This window comes from Lytechinus pictus, chromosome 2, assembly GCF_037042905.1.
Source record: "Lytechinus pictus isolate F3 Inbred chromosome 2, Lp3.0, whole genome shotgun sequence".
Taxonomy (NCBI): domain Eukaryota; kingdom Metazoa; phylum Echinodermata; class Echinoidea; order Temnopleuroida; family Toxopneustidae; genus Lytechinus; species Lytechinus pictus.
In genome coordinates this window covers 17,389,857-17,408,078 of record NC_087246.1, presented here as the reverse complement: position 1 = coordinate 17,408,078, position 18,222 = coordinate 17,389,857, and the positions used below count along the sequence as shown (strand labels likewise).

At 37.4% G+C, this 18,222-nt stretch overlaps 2 protein-coding genes across 2 annotated transcripts in view; one reads left to right on the top strand and one right to left on the bottom strand.

Annotated features, from left to right (window-relative positions):
* LOC129254672 (helicase SRCAP-like) overlaps positions 1-2,605 on the bottom strand; it is a 46,049-nt gene extending 43,444 nt beyond the window's left edge. Inside the window, exon 1 of the mRNA XM_064111521.1 lies at positions 2,337-2,605. The gene's annotated coding sequence lies outside the window, so the exon portion shown is untranslated. The remainder of the gene's footprint in view (positions 1-2,336) is intronic.
* Positions 2,606-7,304: 4,699 nt separating this feature from the next.
* LOC129274598 (uncharacterized) lies at positions 7,305-16,052 on the top strand. Its single transcript, XM_054911385.2, has 2 exons — positions 7,305-8,577; positions 14,856-16,052. The coding sequence occupies exons 1-2, from the start codon at positions 7,640-7,642 to the stop codon at positions 15,109-15,111; spliced, it is 1,194 nt and encodes a 397-aa protein (XP_054767360.2). The 5' UTR covers positions 7,305-7,639; the 3' UTR covers positions 15,112-16,052.
* Positions 16,053-18,222: the final 2,170 nt, after the last annotated feature.

The following is an 18,222-nucleotide window of genomic DNA, read 5'->3' as shown; positions in this document are numbered from 1 at the left end:
CATGCCCTCCTATAGAAAGAACACATGATCTACTGATAGATGTGATAAAAGAGGCAATTTAAGTGAAATATATACTAAAGTAATGGGGAGAGTTGTTCACAAGTGACATCACACATCTTTGTCGCATTGCCAACGTGGGGATCTCCATAGCATTAGTGATCGCAATGCAATATTCAAATGCTCATAACTTTCTAATATTATTTGTCTGATTTTTCTCAAACTTTTGTTGATCTGTTTCTTTGATTTTTCTGTTTTCACACAAGCTATCTTGTTCTAAAGGTTTCATTCTCCTTTAAATTAAGATTTTTTTCCTATCGAGTCACTTGATTTCTTAAAAAATATTGTATAATCAAATGAAAATTAAGATGTCGATTAAATCAATTCAATGACCACAAATTCATTGTATTGCATCCTGTGATGCATTGCGATAGGTATGTAACTTAACGGAAAATGAAACCCAAAATCTAAGACAGCATACAGGATAATGAAAATGAATCCACTTATATACCCCAATCCAATTCTCCATTATTGAGTACCAACTCTTCAAAATTGGGCTTCTTCAGATTCGAAGTCTCTGGATGGAGATGGCCATTTTCAGGGTTAGTTCAAAATTTAGATGTCAGCGACAAACTACATCTCTAATACATTTGCCTATTATAGATACTACTTTACCAATAATAAATCAAATATACACATAAAACTCATATAAACATTGTTCTGAATATGTTTGATATTATCTTATACTTTCAAAATACAATTTCATGAATTTCAACCATTAAATTTGCACCTTTTTCAACATTTTTCAAATTGGCAAATGTGCTTTAATTTGCCATTTCGGAAATCGCATACATGGGTGTAAAATTTATTATTACAATTCATCAAATTGCATTATTAGTTATATACAATTATATGCATGTTCTCATGAAAATACAATAAGCAAGATGTGTCTCTATCCATACTATCACTTATTAACGTTGGGGCCCAGAAGGAAAACCCGCCTTCAACCCGGACCGCAAGGTTCAGCAAAATTCATTTTCCAGGGTCCTTGATCAGCTGGGAATTCGGAGTAACCGGTCTGTTCACATTTGCGTACTTAAGCCCATATCGAAACTAAGGGAAAAACTAGGCAAAGTCGACGAACATGGTGATGCTCTTTTCCAATACTCGCACGATTTGAGTGCTGTCGCCAAGCGAAAGACAATGAAATCAAGATGGCGACGTAAACACGGTGGCAAGTTTTCCCCGTCTTTTGATAACATTGTTTTTTGTTTTTTTGAATTCTTGTTTAAAAATGAAATCAATATTGTAGAAATGTCAGAAATGAAGTTGTATCCCCCATCTACATGATTTAGGGCTAGATTCTTTAGGGGCGAAAGTTTTAGGTTTTAGGGCGGTACATGCAGATGAATGGGAAGGAATCCCTGGCTCCGTTGAGAGTAAGCATACATTAGTAAATGATTTTTACTCTCTAGGAGCCTCCTACTCCTAGCTAGTTTAGAGCGCGATTTTAATTGCCGAAATTGATCGCGGCGCACAACTTTACGTGCCCAATATTTGGAAACTGTGTCCGATATTTGGCAAAAAAACAAGCTTCTGGTACAAGTGGTAGTACCTAGTAAATAATTTCCATTTACCATATTTTTTCAATTCTATTTTTCATGACATAATAATTACTATTCAACATTTGTACTAAGCCTGGCTACGGAAATAAACATGAGTTTTGTTTGATTAAATGATTGTATTTTTGTTTTGGTCCAGACTCCAATTATGCATAAGACAAAAGTGATATTTGGGCACTTTACTAACCTCACACAATACATGTGAGTGGGCCGTTTGTGAAATTGTGTCACAGTCAATGACAATGGGCAACCGATGTGGAATCGCCATCGTTAGCAGTCGCGAAAATTCACAGATTTTTAGAATTGAAAATGAGATGAAATTGAGTTGAAAAAAAACATTGCAATTGTTGGATTAGGCCTAGGGCCTAGATAGAAAAATAACGGTACCGGTATACCGGTATTAAAAAAAAATGATACAGATTTATTTTAGAACTAAAGCTTCACATGTTAAATCTTCTTACTTCTTACTCTTACTTAGCCTGCTGACGGTACCACATCACCGGCACCGCTTCAGCTCGGCATCGCTAGCAGCCACCGTGCGCATACATGGGCGGCACTGCCTGGCTGCTTGCTTGCCAATGACATGTACGGTACATGGACACATCGCGAAGTCCTCAGTCATCCATGCACCTGCCCTGTGCACAAGCCATAGACCATAGACCACTGCAATGAAACCTCGCTCTCATCATTTTGCATTGGTTTAATCGTAATTCGTACCTGTATCCCAGCGATGAAAATCGCCAAGAAAAGTAGCCCATCCACGGGCTAAGACCCTCCATCCAGCGAGGTACTGTTCCTAGGGATGATCTGAAACCATTTTGGTAGCCTCTCTTATTGAGATTAAAGAAGAAATTAGAAGTTATAGATGTTCCGAGACGAGCGTCGTGGCCTTGTTCGATCTCGAGTAGCAATGGCGAATTACCCTTATGCAAATGATCTGATCGTGGGTCGCCTCGATTGGTCGATTTCGAACACGGGAGCGGCACGATCCGCGCGAAAAGAGGTTCAGTTCAAAGTTTTCACCATGGAGCTATAGCTTCATGTTTTCACTAAGAAGGCCTATATGCTAATTTGGCATAGGCCTACTGTCAAACTCACCCCCATCTCTGTCATAAATCAAATCCTCGCCTGAATGCCGAGTAGTATTCCATTTTCAGAACGAATACCGCAGGTCTGCTTCGCAATTCGAGATACAGATCCGTTTTATACTAGGGGTTACTCACTAATAAAATGCAAAATTACATTATAGATTATATGATACAATATTTTTGTTTAGCCTAGGCCTAGGAAGAAAGATAAAAGCTGCAACAATAATGTATGCAAACAATTAAGGGTGGTTAAACAAGAAAAAGAAAACAGGAAAAGACTAGGGAAAAGAAAAGAAACTTACAAGAGGAAAAGAAAAAAGAAAAGTAAAGCCTACAGTAAAGTAAGGTAAGTTAAGAAAAATAAAAGCAATAAGAAAAAAATCAGAGAAAATTAAAACGGGAAACAAAGAAAGGAAAACGGAAAAGAAAAAGAGGGAGGAGAAAAAAGGGAAAAAAGAAAAGAAAACAAACAAGAAGTAAAACTTGTTTTTAAAGAAAAGAAAAGTAAAACATAAAGAAGAAAAGAAAAAAGATAAAGGAAAGAAAAAGAAAAAGAAAAAGAAAAGAAAAGAAAAATGAAAAATAGCGAAAAATAATAAAGGGGAAAGAAAAAGAAAATAGCTCAAATACGAAATAAGTTCTTTCAAACAAGAAAAAAGCTCTAAACAGCACTGGCAAAAATAATTATTTCTTGACTGGTTGCCAATGCAGCCAAATCAAACAAAGAAAAGATAGAAGAAATAAGGGGCAAGGGACGACCCTATGGTTTATATTAATCCAAATTAAGCCACCTATTTGATGCCCCTAATGTTGGCCTTGGACATTTGGGGTGCTTCTTTTTTTTACATTTCCCCATTGTATACTGTACTATAAAATATGCCCTCTTGAAAAGTGGCCTTGATCTAAATGAAAATTAGGCCTGGGATCCCACCTAAGATTTTTCAAGTATTAGAGAAAAATAGTAGGAAATAAGGGAAAATGAGGGGAATCAAATAGAGTATTCAGTGAGAGCCGCCCCCAACGCACATTTAGGTCGCGCCCCCCCCCCCTCCTCTTCAAATTATGTATGCCTACATCCAGGTGTGTTTTTTGTATTATTTTCTTTTTAAGTATTTTTTTAATTCCAGTGAATATATACAAACATAAACTGACTTTCTACATTTCATAACCTCTATAGATGCTACATCATAACTTTATAAATAATACATATACATGATATAGGTACCAGTAAAAATAATAAGTAATTCATAAACATATACATGATTTATGAACTAATCCATTCATTTTCCAATTCACTGAAATAAATTAAGTAATATAATACAGAAAAGAGAGGGAAAGGAATAATAAACACACCCGCACATCGCACACACAAAAATAATAAATCCTTGACGTTCAGGGGAGCGTTTCATCAATATTTTCATCCGAAAGGTTGTCAGATCTGACATCTTTCCATGATTTTGATTGGCTGAGAGGCACTGTTCCTATGGTAACTGTCGGATAAAATGGGACTTGTCGGATAAAACGTCCGACAAGTCCTTTCATGAAACGCCCCCCAGGTCCCCTCCTTCCCCACCCTCCCTCCCCCTGCCCCACCAAGGCATAAGCCGTCTCCGGCCACTCCCTTCCCACATGACCCAGGCAAGCCCCAACAAATTACATTCGGAACTTACAAAAGAAAAGAAAAACGAAACATAATAATGTGTAGAAAACCAATGCACAACACAAACCTATTTTCTCCTACAACGTATACATTGAGGGGAGAGAGAAGAGAAAGGAAAGACTGAAGTAAATGTAAAAAAGAAAGAAAAAATCTACCCTTCGTTCATTCGGAATAAAAATTCTCCCATTCATTTGAGATGCAAAGATAAGGTGTTACGATCCAGAGCTATCCTTTTTTCCTCAATTTGGTTTCTTGCTAAAAATTCTTTTACTTCTTTGCTATTACTAAGTATAGTTTTTCTTTTTGGATTGAAATCTAAATCTAACTAACAGGATTACATTTAATAAATACGTCTTCCCTATAATCACCAAAGGGTCTACCAAGAATATAAATTCCCTCAGCTTACTATTCAAAGTACATTTTTTCTTGGCCTAAGAAAAATGTCTTCAATATCTCTAATAGACAAAATAAATTATTATTTTAAACGATTAACTACAGGAGTGACTTCTAATTTGGAATTGAGAATAGTTCTATATTTCTTCCAGATCTATTTCCCTTTTATTTTCTTCTTTGAAATGCATTTGCCTTTTCCAAACGGGCAGAATTTTTGCAAATATTATGTTTTATATGTAGTATATTCCATGAAGTGAGACCTTTAGTTTTGAAATGTGCATCTGTTTTCAATTCACCATCTTTATCTGCAATATGTTTTACCTGAATATACATTTCGATATCTACATGATAGAAAGGAAATCTTCGAAAACATATATTTTTGTTCTTAAAATTACTTCATTACCTAATTTATAATTGTTACAGATTTGTCTTAAGTCTTCTGATTCCAACCAGTTTTCAATAGCTCTAAATAAAATGGCTATAAAGACAGATTTAACTGTGGAATATCATATTTACAGAGAAATATGAAAAATCCTCCGATAAATTGGGTACAATAATCGAAATACGATTTCCATTTCATTTGTTGATTCCTAATAATCTTTTCACCCACATAATTCTCTAAAATTTGACAAACATTTCAAAATAAAGTCCCCCTTATTTATAATCAAGAAACATCGCAGTTCGCTTAACTTTATATTTTCCTCTCCATAAAAATCATAGATCATCTATGAAATCTAAAATGCGGAATTGGATTGAGTAACGTTATAAACTTAAGATTATAGTTATATGAAAGTTTATAACAATTGTATTTTACGCATTAGGTAAGTCTCTTTGTTTCCACCGCGAGAGGGAGTTTTTTGCTCAAAGTTTAGTATAGGTCATACTCTCTTTTACCTGAAAGTCTAAGCTATAAAAAAATACCCCTAATATTTTTATAAATTGTACTACTTTTCCGGAAAAGGGTGTCCCCGTTTTTTCTTGATAAGGATTGCCTAGTAACATTACACAAGTCTTTTCTTTATTTGTTTTCAATCCTTTTACACATCCAATACTTTCAAAAATTATTTCTAAACGGTTCATAGAAATTAGATTTTTAACAAAAAAGGGTAATATCATCGGCATAAAGTACTTCTGTGTCTCGAAATTGGAAACCGAAAACCAAATTATCATTTCAAAGCACACGAGAGAGTGTTTCAATAGAAAGAATAAACAAATAGGGAGATAATGGATCTCCTTGTCTTACTCCCCTATTGGCATTTATGCAAGGAAATCAATTCATAACACAGCCGATGGTATTAGTGTACGTAATCATGGTAATATCACTCCATTTACGAAAGGATGGACCAAAACCGAATGAATATATACTAGTAACACATTTTGTAAAAAAGAATATATGTAAAACTAAGTCGAAAGCTTTTTAAAAATCAATGGCAACTAAAATTCCGGGTATTATTTTAGAGGTATGGTATATAATTTTGTATAATTCAAACAATAAAAAACAAAAGAAATATTAAGTGAGCGACATTATCGACTCTCTTATTGCACATCACTGAGTCGTGCATATTGATGACTTTTGTATTAAAAAAATGATAATAATAAATTGACACTTTAAAATGTCACAACTTTCCTATTTTACATCCGATTTGGATGATTTTTATGCTCGTCTGATTTTTCTCTATCGATTCAAAACATTTTTTTTCGGGATGGTCCTGTGGTTACCTAAGGTATAAAAGCAGGCCTGATAATAAAAGAATCAAAATCTAAACGAGACATCCCCCCGCTCTCTCTCTCTCTCTCTCTCAAACCCCAATTTATCCTCTTAAACAGATTATTACGTCGCACAACGGTCATTGCAAGCGCGAAGCGCGAGCGAAATTTTTATTTAATGACCTGACAGATTTTTAAAACTTTTTTTTCAGTTATTCCCCTTTTAATATTTCATTCACTCTTCTTCCTTCGCTTATCTTTCTTTTTCTCCCCTCCTTCCTTTTTTTCTTTTCTTTTCCTTCCCTTTTTTGCGCAGACTATAGGGAGGCCTCGGCCGCTTCGCCCCCCCCCCCCGATCCTCATTTGGGCCTTAGGGAAATAGAAATAAATAGAAGAAATAGAGGCGGATAAATAGGAAGAGAGAGAGATTAACGTCAAAACGATAGGTAGGCGTATGATCCGTAACTCTTCAACCCACACGGCACCCACGTTTCCCCTTTAGGCCTTAATGTATTATTGACAGGGGGAAATGTACAGTGTGTCCCCCTGCCCCCCCCCCCCCCCCTTTGAAAATACCATGGCGCCGCAGCTGCCATTTTTTACACATAATAATATTTCAAAACTGCATTGCATACAGAAGGCTGAATTTAGCATGCGTATCCTGGTGAGATGGAAGGCTATCTCCCATCTCCCTGACCGTCACACTGAAACTGGTATAGTCATGAGGTATGTCGATGTGAATGTGTCCGCCTTGGCTGGTTGCCGCCGACCGTGGCGATGACGTCAAATACTATTTCATTCACCGATTTGATTTCACGTGCTGTCTCATTATTTTCATTCCCGGCACAGTTCAAAACAAGTCGTTGTACGATTGGGACTGTCAGCAGACATGCATACGGTCTGGGTCTGAATGCGCCTTTCAAAGAGGGTTCATTTTGTGCATGATTCTACTCTGGATTATAATGGAAAGCATTTTGGACTGAGCATTGTGATAGTAATTTCGAATAGTATTATCTCTCTTCGCACTGGAACTATAACGGAGATCTCTCCGACGCTTACTTCACGTGGGATTCACATGGTTTTATAGGCTATTGTTTTTATAGTCCCAATAAAACAAGATACGTTGTCGAACCTCGATGTAAAACGGTGTTTGCGTTACAGACACTTCTACGATGGTGATACCAAACATGTGTGTCAGAAAAATCATTCAAATCTATGTTCTCCTTTTCAGCATCTTATGTCGTCTTAATATTGGCAGATCTGAAAATGATGGAGATCTGACATCGCACCGACAAAGATACATTCATCCGACGACGGCGGATCTCGAGAACTTTATCGTATGGCAGACATTGGAAGGTAGTCGACAGGTGACGATTAAATCAGGGACAACGTGGATACAAGAAACTGCATCCTGGGAAAGAGAAGAGGGACCTTTTGCTGATTATGTTTTTCGAGAGATCACAGATGGGTTATCGCACGTGGCAGTCGTGTTCGATGGATACGGACGATTAAGGGAATGCCAAATCAGTCAAGATCTAAAAATGATCGAGCAGTTTATTTTTGACATCAAAAGGGACCATGCTCTTTGTCTTCAAGTTCCAGACGAAGCAAACCACTTTCTCTTGGAATTGGGCAATGAGAATGAAGATGACAGTTCACATGTTCTTTTTACCGACAAGTTTCTTGCATCTTGGAAGAATACGTCTTCCGATGGTATCCAGGGATGCAGAAGATTTTCAAACGTCACCTTTCCTCCGCACTTACTTAGCACCACAAGCAGAATGATCTACGACTGTCGACGATTTCTTTCATCCATGCATTCCGACCATAATTCGACTAATCTCGACCTAGGTAATCCGTCGTTCTCCGACATTCACCTATCTGGTCGTCTTCGATCTCGTCGAAGTATCACCTACCCTGGAACCCTGTGGTGCGGAGCCGGTCATCGAGCCAAGTCAGAGTATGCTCTCGGTGACAACACCTTCACCGACCGATGCTGCAGATCCCATGATTTTTGTCCAAAGGAGATGCAAATACTGGCGTTCAAGACCAAACATTACCTCACCAATAAGAACATGTTTACACTCAGTCATTGTGCGTGTGATAAACGGTGAGTATGTATTTCTTTAGAGCTTGAATAGGCTAAATACTATCCAAATTGTATTCCTGACCTGAAACGACTTCAGAGACGCTTGTACCAGGAAAAAGAAACAATAAATTGCATATTTACTTTACCTGTTTACTGTTCAAATCTTCGACAAGTCCTCTTGTATCTCAAGCGGATTGCCATTATGATATCGTATTTGAAATGAAAGATTTTTAGCACACCTGGCAGGCCACAAATATATATATATATATATATATATATCTTCTAGTGTTCTCTCAAATTGAAAATTATGAACTTTTTTATAACCCCCTATATAGCTTAAAGCCCGGCCCCACTGCACTTGCGGATGTAAAACGTAAAAAAATCTTGCCATCCGTCGGAAAACGCTATGCACCCATTGTATCCTCATTGCATATACGTGTTACATACGCTCTATCCATCGAGCATCCGTCCATTGTGATTTCATCTGCGCAAAAAGTTTTTAGCTATACACAAAACTTTAATATATAGAACATATGAACTTTCCGCCGGTACGATGTAAATCCGCAACATATACGAGCAACAAACGTTCCATGTCCGTTAAATCTCCGCTGTATCCTCTCTGCATCGTTTGGGCATCCTCGCAACTCAGATCCACTGAAGCTAATTGGGCAATGTGCAGATTACGATTACAAATATTAATAATAAAGTTGTATTCATGGTGTACACCCTTGCTTGGTTCCGTTTTGAAACGTACACTCCATGTTATGAGAACCCACATAAGACATATTGACAGCGGTGTCGAGCGGTGCTCAGGGATGGTTGATACGAATTTAGTTCTCTGCTAGTTTTTTCTTTTCTTTTCTTTGTTTTTTTTGGGGGGAGGGGGGTGGCTAGAGAGTTTAAAGTTTTAGGGAGCCAGACATGGCGTAAAGGGTAAAATTTATACACACCTGCGAGCGAGCGATTAAGTTTTTTGACGCTTTAATACAAAAGTCTAATTTGTGATATAGATTTTGACATTTTTAAAAATATATCATGCTTCGCTTACTATTCTTTTCCTTTCTTTTCTCCATTTTTCTTGGTCGTGAAATTCTGGAATAATGACGATATGCAGGATTTGCCAGAGGGATCTTACTTTTCTTCAATAAAACATGACGAGCTCGTCACCCCCTCCCTTCCTGGACAATATACCCCGGGATATACCCATACACAAATATGATGATTATTAAATGTCACGTTGAGTACGTCACCATCGCATATATTCTCATTATTAGCTTTGTGCATTCAATTCCCTTTACATCAGTAACCTATATACACCAAACACACTACTGATATTACTATGCCAGTGAGCTGCATTTAATTCATAAATACCGATCAATAATGTCAACGAACTTTCCCCGGCTCACGATATACCTGGACTCATATTCCAAGGAGCATTATTGTGGGTGACCTTCTTTGGGCCGCAGTCACACCAACGAAAACGATTCCAAATCGAACCATGGTATGTCATTTATAAATTATGTCGACCAGGATTGTGTTTCGCCAGTGGGACTACGGTTTTCCATCATTTCAACATGATATACCATTTTGTCTTCATTCCAGTGGAACGCAGACAATTCACAAAATAAATGAATGTCTGTACATAACAATACACAACTCAGCTCAGTGTTGACTTTTTCATAGCGTGCAATCATGTAAAATTGTAATGTGGTCTTTTTATGATGACACACCCACGACGCAAGTTGATAAGTCTACCTCAACAAAAGATCATATTTTATAACATAAAAGTTAATCAAAGAAGCATAACACTGCATGACAATTTCATCAAAATCAGATATGAAATTAAAATGAGCAAATTTGGTGGTTACATATTTCTTTAATTTGGGTAGGTTACACAACAATTTGTGCGCTGCCACACACATTGATCTATTTCTCTTCATAGACAAGAAAATGTTCAAAACATTGTTAAAAGCGAGGGAACGAGGCGAATGAGCTGATCATGAGAGCGTTTTTACATCAGTCATGAATCCAAAGGATCTAGTGACTTTATTTTTTCATGATTGTATGAAATTTTCATCTCGGTTTTGGACTCTGCCTCGCCCCGCTGCGTGTATTTATGATGGCAATATGCTATAAGAATTCCAGTCATTTTAAATAAATCCCGATTGGTTGTGTGGTTCGTGGCCTGTTGAACTCTGGATATCCTAAAGAGTCAAACTTAGATATTTAGGCCCGTATTCTGAAGTCAGGTTTAACTTAGACCACGGTCTAACTCTGTGCTAAAATTATGGGAGCCAAAATTTCAAAAATTCTGCTTTATTTGTATATTTCTTATGTTTTTTTTATTTTGTTTCATTTTGCTTTCATAACGAAGAAAAATACTTGAGTCATCATTCCCAGACAATTATGAACAATTTGGGTGCCATATGAGTTAATATTGAATGTCACTGTATAAGGGATTTGTGCTCCAATTGGATTTCCATAGTTAAACCACAACTTTAAACCCGAGTTCAGAATACGGGCCTTAGGCTTTTAATTTCCGTTGACAATGAGAAATAAAATATAGTAAGTTCTTTTCCTAGCTGATTTGGATTGTCATTGGACAATTCCAAAACAAACGTTCAATCGTTTCGTTTTCTACATTACAGAAAGAACATATTATAGAAGTAATAATTCTTTCATTTTATACAAATATATTTCAGGTTTAAAATATTGTTCAATATTTTGAACTGGAATTCTCTGCGGTTTACGTCGATTGTGTTAGATAAAATAAATGAACGAGCCAATGCCAATTCTTTATCTGAAACACGAGTTCAGAGAGTTATCATCTGAACAAAATGATAAAAAATCGTCTGCGTAATATAAATTTTTTTTTTAATTCACTGCATGGCACCAACTTATATACCCCGGGGTCCGTTGCAGAAAGAGTTGCGTTTAAACGCAAGTCAAAAAATCAATCGCAAGTCCCAAATGCGCGCTGTTGATTGGTTAAAAATCAAGCTGCGCATGATTTTTAGAGTTGCGTTTGATTGCAACTCTTTCTGCAACGGGCCCCAGATATACCTCTTATATATCATTATACATCAACTGAATTTCTAATGCGTAGAGCATATTATAGATAAATAAATTTCATTACATTTTCATTTCATTTATTTCCACAATAAGAGCAAAGTAAATACATTTTTACATCTCAACGTCATTATAGAAAAGATACAATTTAGATTACATAGAAATAAAACAATACAATACATTCGTGAAAGTAGTCAAATAACAGGTGCCGCGGAACGGTTTTCAAAGTGGGGGCTGAGCCAAAAGTGGGGGGGGGGGAGGCTGCCCATGCAAAAAAATCACAATCATAATGGTCATTTTTACGTTTTTGTATACACGGTTTTGGAAAAAAAAGTGGGGGGCTGAAGCCAGCCAACCCCCACCTCCCCCGCTTCCGCGGCCCCTGAATAATTGGTAATAATCATGTAACATGTAAAAAAAAAGTCATATGGAGGAAACCTTGTAAAAGCAGAGCTTGTGAAACAGGTTTCCTTGAATAGAGGAGAGGGGAACCCTGCTTTACTCCTCTCGTAATTTGAAACTATCCACCTAGATTTACCATTATACACAACCTTCTAAATTTTTATACAGAGCTTTAACCCACCTGATAAAGGATGCACCTAACCCAAACGAATTAAAGCATTCAAATAAATATGCATGGTCCAGCCAATGAGGTTTCAAATGAGATGGAGTAACAGCAAATAAAATCCCTTTGAACAAGGTTAAAAACCGCCTGCAGAAAGTATGTCAGGCATGCACTTTGCTCAACATTTCTTGCAATTGTGTAGACAAAATGATTCCCGCATGACTCCGCAGCTATAGGTCATATATAAATATGCTATTGTGATAATAATTACTTTTTTGCTGCATCTTGGTCTGGTTATATGTGTAGTACATAATTCGGAGGCATGCAAAAATAAACTCTGCAATATGTCCTGAAATATGACTCAAATTTACTCGACTGGGCATGTACGGGCACTCATCTGGCATATACAATAATGAATAACAATATTCCACCGACCACATTTGACATTAGCGCGTTTTCGCCCAGCGTCGTACGACGCTATCTACGACGTAGAACGATCTCTTGGTTCGTGCGTCCGTCGCGCTCAACTCTCGCTTGTAAGCAGTTTCGCAAATCGCTGAACGCGGCCGGATCGACCGGAAGTACGTAGACTGCATGACGTCACCACCACTAGGGAAAATCCCGCGCCCGCATGCACGCGATGGGCGAATGTGTTTACATCGGCTCAGCTTGCTCGCTCTACAAGCGATCTGATTGGCTGTTGACGGCTGTTGACAAATCCTACGTTCTAATGCGGACGCCCGCTAATTTGCGGAAGAACCGTCCGTGATTTGAGCTCAAGAACGCTCGGGCCTCTGTTTCCATGGAAGTTGGCGATTTTTGCACACGACCCTTACGTTCTACGTCGTTCGACGCTGGGCGAAAACGCGCTACTTTCATTCGCCGCAAACGATCGGAAAAGTGTTAAAATCTGGTTTCAGTAAAGGTCAAATTCTTACTTTTTTCACTAATTTAAGGTTAATTGATATAATCTGGGCAAATATCTCGGCGTAATAGTGCTTGGTTATTGATGTCTTGTAATCCATTCAAATTTCAGTTTAATATGAAAGATGGAAAATTGATACAAATGGATATTCGTAAAGTTTCACTCCTCTGATTTTTTTCACTGAAACTGACTGCCGTTCTTTCTTTAATTTGTGCTTCTTTAGAAATGAACAGCTGCTTGAATAAATTTGTTACCTGTTGGAACTCCAGTCATAAAATCTTCTTGGTCTAGCCATGGACCTACTCCATGGTCTAGCGAATCAAACGCAATCTACTGAAGCAATGAATCCTAGCTGTTTTCTGTTCAGTCCTGAGAAAATGATATACGTCATGTATACGTTTTGCGTTGTAATGCAAATTGATCTTTGTCAATTATTCCATCTGAAACATTAATTATCCTATTCGCTAATGCCTTCAAACATATTTTTGCGTCCATATTTATCAATGATATAGACAGGGGCGGCGGAGTTGAAAGTGGGGGGTACAGGGAAAAAGGGCACATTTTCTTTTGAAAATGTCACTATCTTAAAACAAAGAAAAATTACTTAATGATCTATACCCCACTCACATGACTCATGAAATTTAAGGCACTTAGGATTATTCTTACAAGTTTTTTTTTCTTCATAAGTAGGAACATATAAATGAGAATATTGTGTTCTTGTTTCTTAAATTAGGGCATTTAATTACAGGTTAAAGGAGATGAATTTCATTATCAAAAGAAAAAGACGTATAGCAAATGGGGCAAATCATTATTTTGAAAGGGATTATGCGATTAAAGGATACACTTGCAGAAGGAAGCAGAACGCTAAACAAAAAAAAACCGGGCGCTCATCGGGCACGAAAAGAGTTTAGGACAAATTATTTGACGAAGAACAGGCGCCTATATGAAAAGGCAAAGGGGCACTCGTTAACACATAAAACGGGTCCTTCTCAGGTATGAAAGGGGCAAAGAACACGTTCACGAGGGGCACTTTTTCTTGTGTAAAAAGGGGCACTAATTCGAGAAAGAGCACTTACAAGAAGGCAAGGGGGTACTTGCTCACACACCCTCACACATAAAACGGGTCCTTCTCAGGTGAAAGGGGCACAGAAAGAACACGTTCGTGAGGGGCACTTTTCTTGTGTATAGAAGGGCACTAATACGAGAAATGGCTCTCTCTAACACATAAAACGCGTCCTTCTCAGGTGCAAGGCGCACAGAACACGTTCGAGAAGGGGATTTTTGGGGGTAAAAATTGGCCCTTATACGACAAAGGGCACTTGGTAACACCTAAAACTGGTCCTCCTCAGGTTAAAGGGGCACAATACACGTTCGATATAGGGGGCATTTTTCTTGCGTAAAAGGGGCTTTTTTCAGTGCTTCAAAAAGTGGGGGGGGGGCACTGTTTCTTCTCTCTCAGAATTAACGGCTTTCTTGAAGAACCCTATGATGTTTTATATGCTATCCTACTTTATTTGGGAATTTCCTATTCTACATTTAATTCAAAATTACTGAATGTTTTGCTTATTTAGATAAATGTAGGCCATCTCTATGATGTAGGCTTACATATTGTATTAAAATCAAAATTACTTTTGGGTGGACTTCGCCTTCGATGTTTGTGAATTATTTTTCCCCTGTGTGTAGATAGGTGCACATATCACTTAATAATTTATGTTTATATTCTTTGAATAATCTTTACAGATTTCACAAATGCCTTCGTCAGGTACGCAATGCTGTTTCGTATGACGTTGGTAATTGGTATTTCAACATCCTACGTTCTAAATGCTTCGTTGTTCGCCAGAAGAAACAGTGTGTGGAGAAGGAATGGTGGGGAAAGTGCAATCGGTATGAAAAGAGACCTACGGCCTTGTTACGTGAAGCTCAGTCTTTCCCAAAGTCACTGAAGATGAATAGATCGGGTGGAATGAGGAAGAAATATCGGAAGGAAGAACCGTGAAATTCAAATTTGATGAGAATCGATCATTCCGTGTTTGTGGAATAGTTCGGCTTCATTTGACGTTTGTTTTGGGGAGAATCAAAACCGCAGCAATCTACGCAAGGGAAATATTGATCTGTAGAAACCTTCAGTTTTGATCGTAAAAGAATAGAGATCATGCAGATGGTGCTTTTCCCTGATAAACTTTTTTGAATCCGATGATGGATATTGTATTCACGGTGTTTCATCAGGGTTTGGAGGCACATTTTTTTCTGATCACCACACCCCATTGTTATTATAGTAATTATTTACCTTTTTCTTAGAGGTTTTGTTTATAATCATGAATGAAACAATCATAGAAAATTGATTTTCAAATTAAGTTTGGAATGTGAACGGCAACTGGCAATGGTGATAGGTTACCTAATTAGCACTACATGAAGTAGTGGTTACCATTACTTCATGTAGTGCTATATACTTGTAGTTCTATAAAAGTAGTAGTAGTAGTAGAAGTCGGGAGTAGAAGTAGTAGTAGTAGTAGTAGTATAGTAGTAGTAGTAGTAGTAGTAGTAGTAGTAGTAGTAGTAGTAGTAGTAGTAGTAGTAGTAGTAGTAGTAGTAGTAGTAGTAATAGGAGTAGTAGTATAATAGAAGAAGTAGTAGTAGTAGTAGTAGTAGTAGTAGTAGTAGTAGTAGTAGTAGTAGTAGTAGTAGTAGTAGTAGTATAGTAGCTTACAAGTAGTAGAGGTAGTAGCAGCAGCGGTACATTTGGAATAGGCTTATAGGTGAGTGTTTTTAGTATTTAGTGGTAGTTCTGTTGCTGTAATGGTGGTAGTATCAATCACATTATTATTTAAGAAGTCATGGATAAACGCACAATGCAGCACATAATAGCACTTAGATCTCTGGGATGGTAACGTTTTATTATGTAATTATTTATTAAAGAACAATGTATATAGAAACTAAATAAAACCTTTCGTCTAACGGTTTGAATCAATTTCATTTCATTTTCCAATGGGCAATCCCACATGATTGAATTGAATTTATTTTCATACTTCACAACAAAATATAATAACATAAAACAAGAAATACATTTGATGCATACAGAATACAGACGATTATGACAATGGCAGAAAATAAAAGTGAAATATGAAGGAACCTACATAAAAAGCAGAGCTATGATTGATGATTTTAAAAAAAACTTGCGGATCAACAAAACTGCAGTATAACAAACCTGCGGATTGGCATTGGATTATAGGGCTTGGGAGTCAAATGCCCTCTATGTTAGCTTTGGGAAAGGGATACCCCTTTCACTAACTCATGAGTTTTGGTCGGCACCATTACATGACCCACACTAAAATAGTCCGCACCAATTCTTTTTATTGCGTGCATGGTGCCTCATCACACAATAAAAATTGCGATCACCAATTCAAACTCTCGGGCACATAAATATGATAACTGTTATGGTAACTGATCACGCCGTGTATATTTTGGCCTTGTCCTGGTCCTGCTATATATAATATATCGTTCATAAACTCTTTGGTCGGCGGGCCTGGCGCTGGACTGGTGCTGATAAAAGCAGCATCAAAATAGCCCAACCCTAGCGCGGGCTATTTTAGCCCGCGCCATTCATAAACTCAAAATTTTATGACTTAATTAACCCGGTCTGGTCCGGACCAGCGAGTTTCTGAAATGGATAAGAGGCGGACACTCGATAACAGTACTCAGTGAGCTACCATGTCTGGATGCCCCAATCTCTACGTCAGTGTGTGTATGGGTATTATCATAATCATGTGTGAGTGTGTACTATGGAACCACCTACCTCTTTTTTTTTTTGAGAGAGCGATGCGAGAGAGAAAAAAAATCATACTTATTTTCATGACTTAATTGCATTGTATAATGCATAATGATGATTATGATAACAATAAGTAATATGATAATGAAATAAGTAAGTTTATATCATGTAAACCTCACAAGAATTTCATTACATTATTATTTTTCCACCTTGAAACCTGGGGGGATGATTGTACCCCCACCAAGAAAGTTGGGGGAGATTCACCCCATCCGCTGCTGATTACGCTCCTACGCAAACCATGGACCCTACTCGCACCCCCATTCACAACATTTACAGTCCGATTGTAATCAAAGAAAATATTCATATATACATTGTCCGTCATTTCATCGAAAGAGGGGGTTTTCCATGCAGAGGGTCAGAATTTTAATTCCTTTGTTTCTTTGGTTCTTTTATAGTTCTGCATTTATGAATGATAATGTTGTACAAAAATTATGCACTCAATAAAAGTTCATGCAGCGAACAATTGTTTTTAATACATGGAAAGAGTAATTTCAAATGAACTGGTTCGTTGCTTCATCCAATATTGTAAACGAAGGATTCATTATTATACTTGAATTAAGGCATGACGGCCTCGCAAACAAAGGTTATGGGATATGGTAAACAGATCATTATTAAGCAGAAGATAAATGTTAAATGAAGATTCCTCTTACGAATCCCCCGAGTAATCCTCTAAAAAAGGCACTCATATTATATGGCCCTCGGAAAGCAGGGGTGCTGCTGAGGTGCTGAAGCACTCCCCCATTTACCATAAACAGCACCCCCTGGAAATCAGGTTGACAAGCAAAAAAAAAAAAAAAAAATTAAAAGGGGGGGGGTATTGCTCCCCAGTGACGGAGATTTGGGAGAAGTAACCCCCCCCCCCTTCTTTTTCTTCTTTTTTTTTCTTGTCCAAATTTTCTTTACCAAAGTCTCCATCATCATGCAGTGAAATGTAGGCCTATATATTTTTTTACTTATTTTTTTCTGAAAAAAAACCCCAGCACCCCCTATTTGAAAATCGTTCCCAGGGTCCTGCTATATTAAGTCATAAAATGAGGTTTGAGAAATGAAGATATTAAACCTGAAGTTAAGTTTATATTGCACTACTAAAATCCTAAATTTAACTTTGAGTGATTGATTACGAGTCTTTATAATAGTATTATTATTATGGCATCCACTCACGTGATTGCAAGGGCTCGACGTTTTCATAATCTTACCCGCGACCCAGACGTTTGACATCTGCTTGATTGTGATACTTGGCAATTTAGTAATGTACAATGGAAATTATATAAAAGCCATATT

Coding starts and splice junctions, on each gene's coding strand:
- LOC129274598 (XM_054911385.2), top strand. CDS start 7,640: ATGGTGATACCAAACATGTGTGTCAGAAAAATCATTCAAATCTATGTT. Junction 8,578..14,855: donor CATTGTGCGTGTGATAAACG/GTGAGTATGTAT, acceptor TAATCTTTACAG/ATTTCACAAATGCCTTCGTC.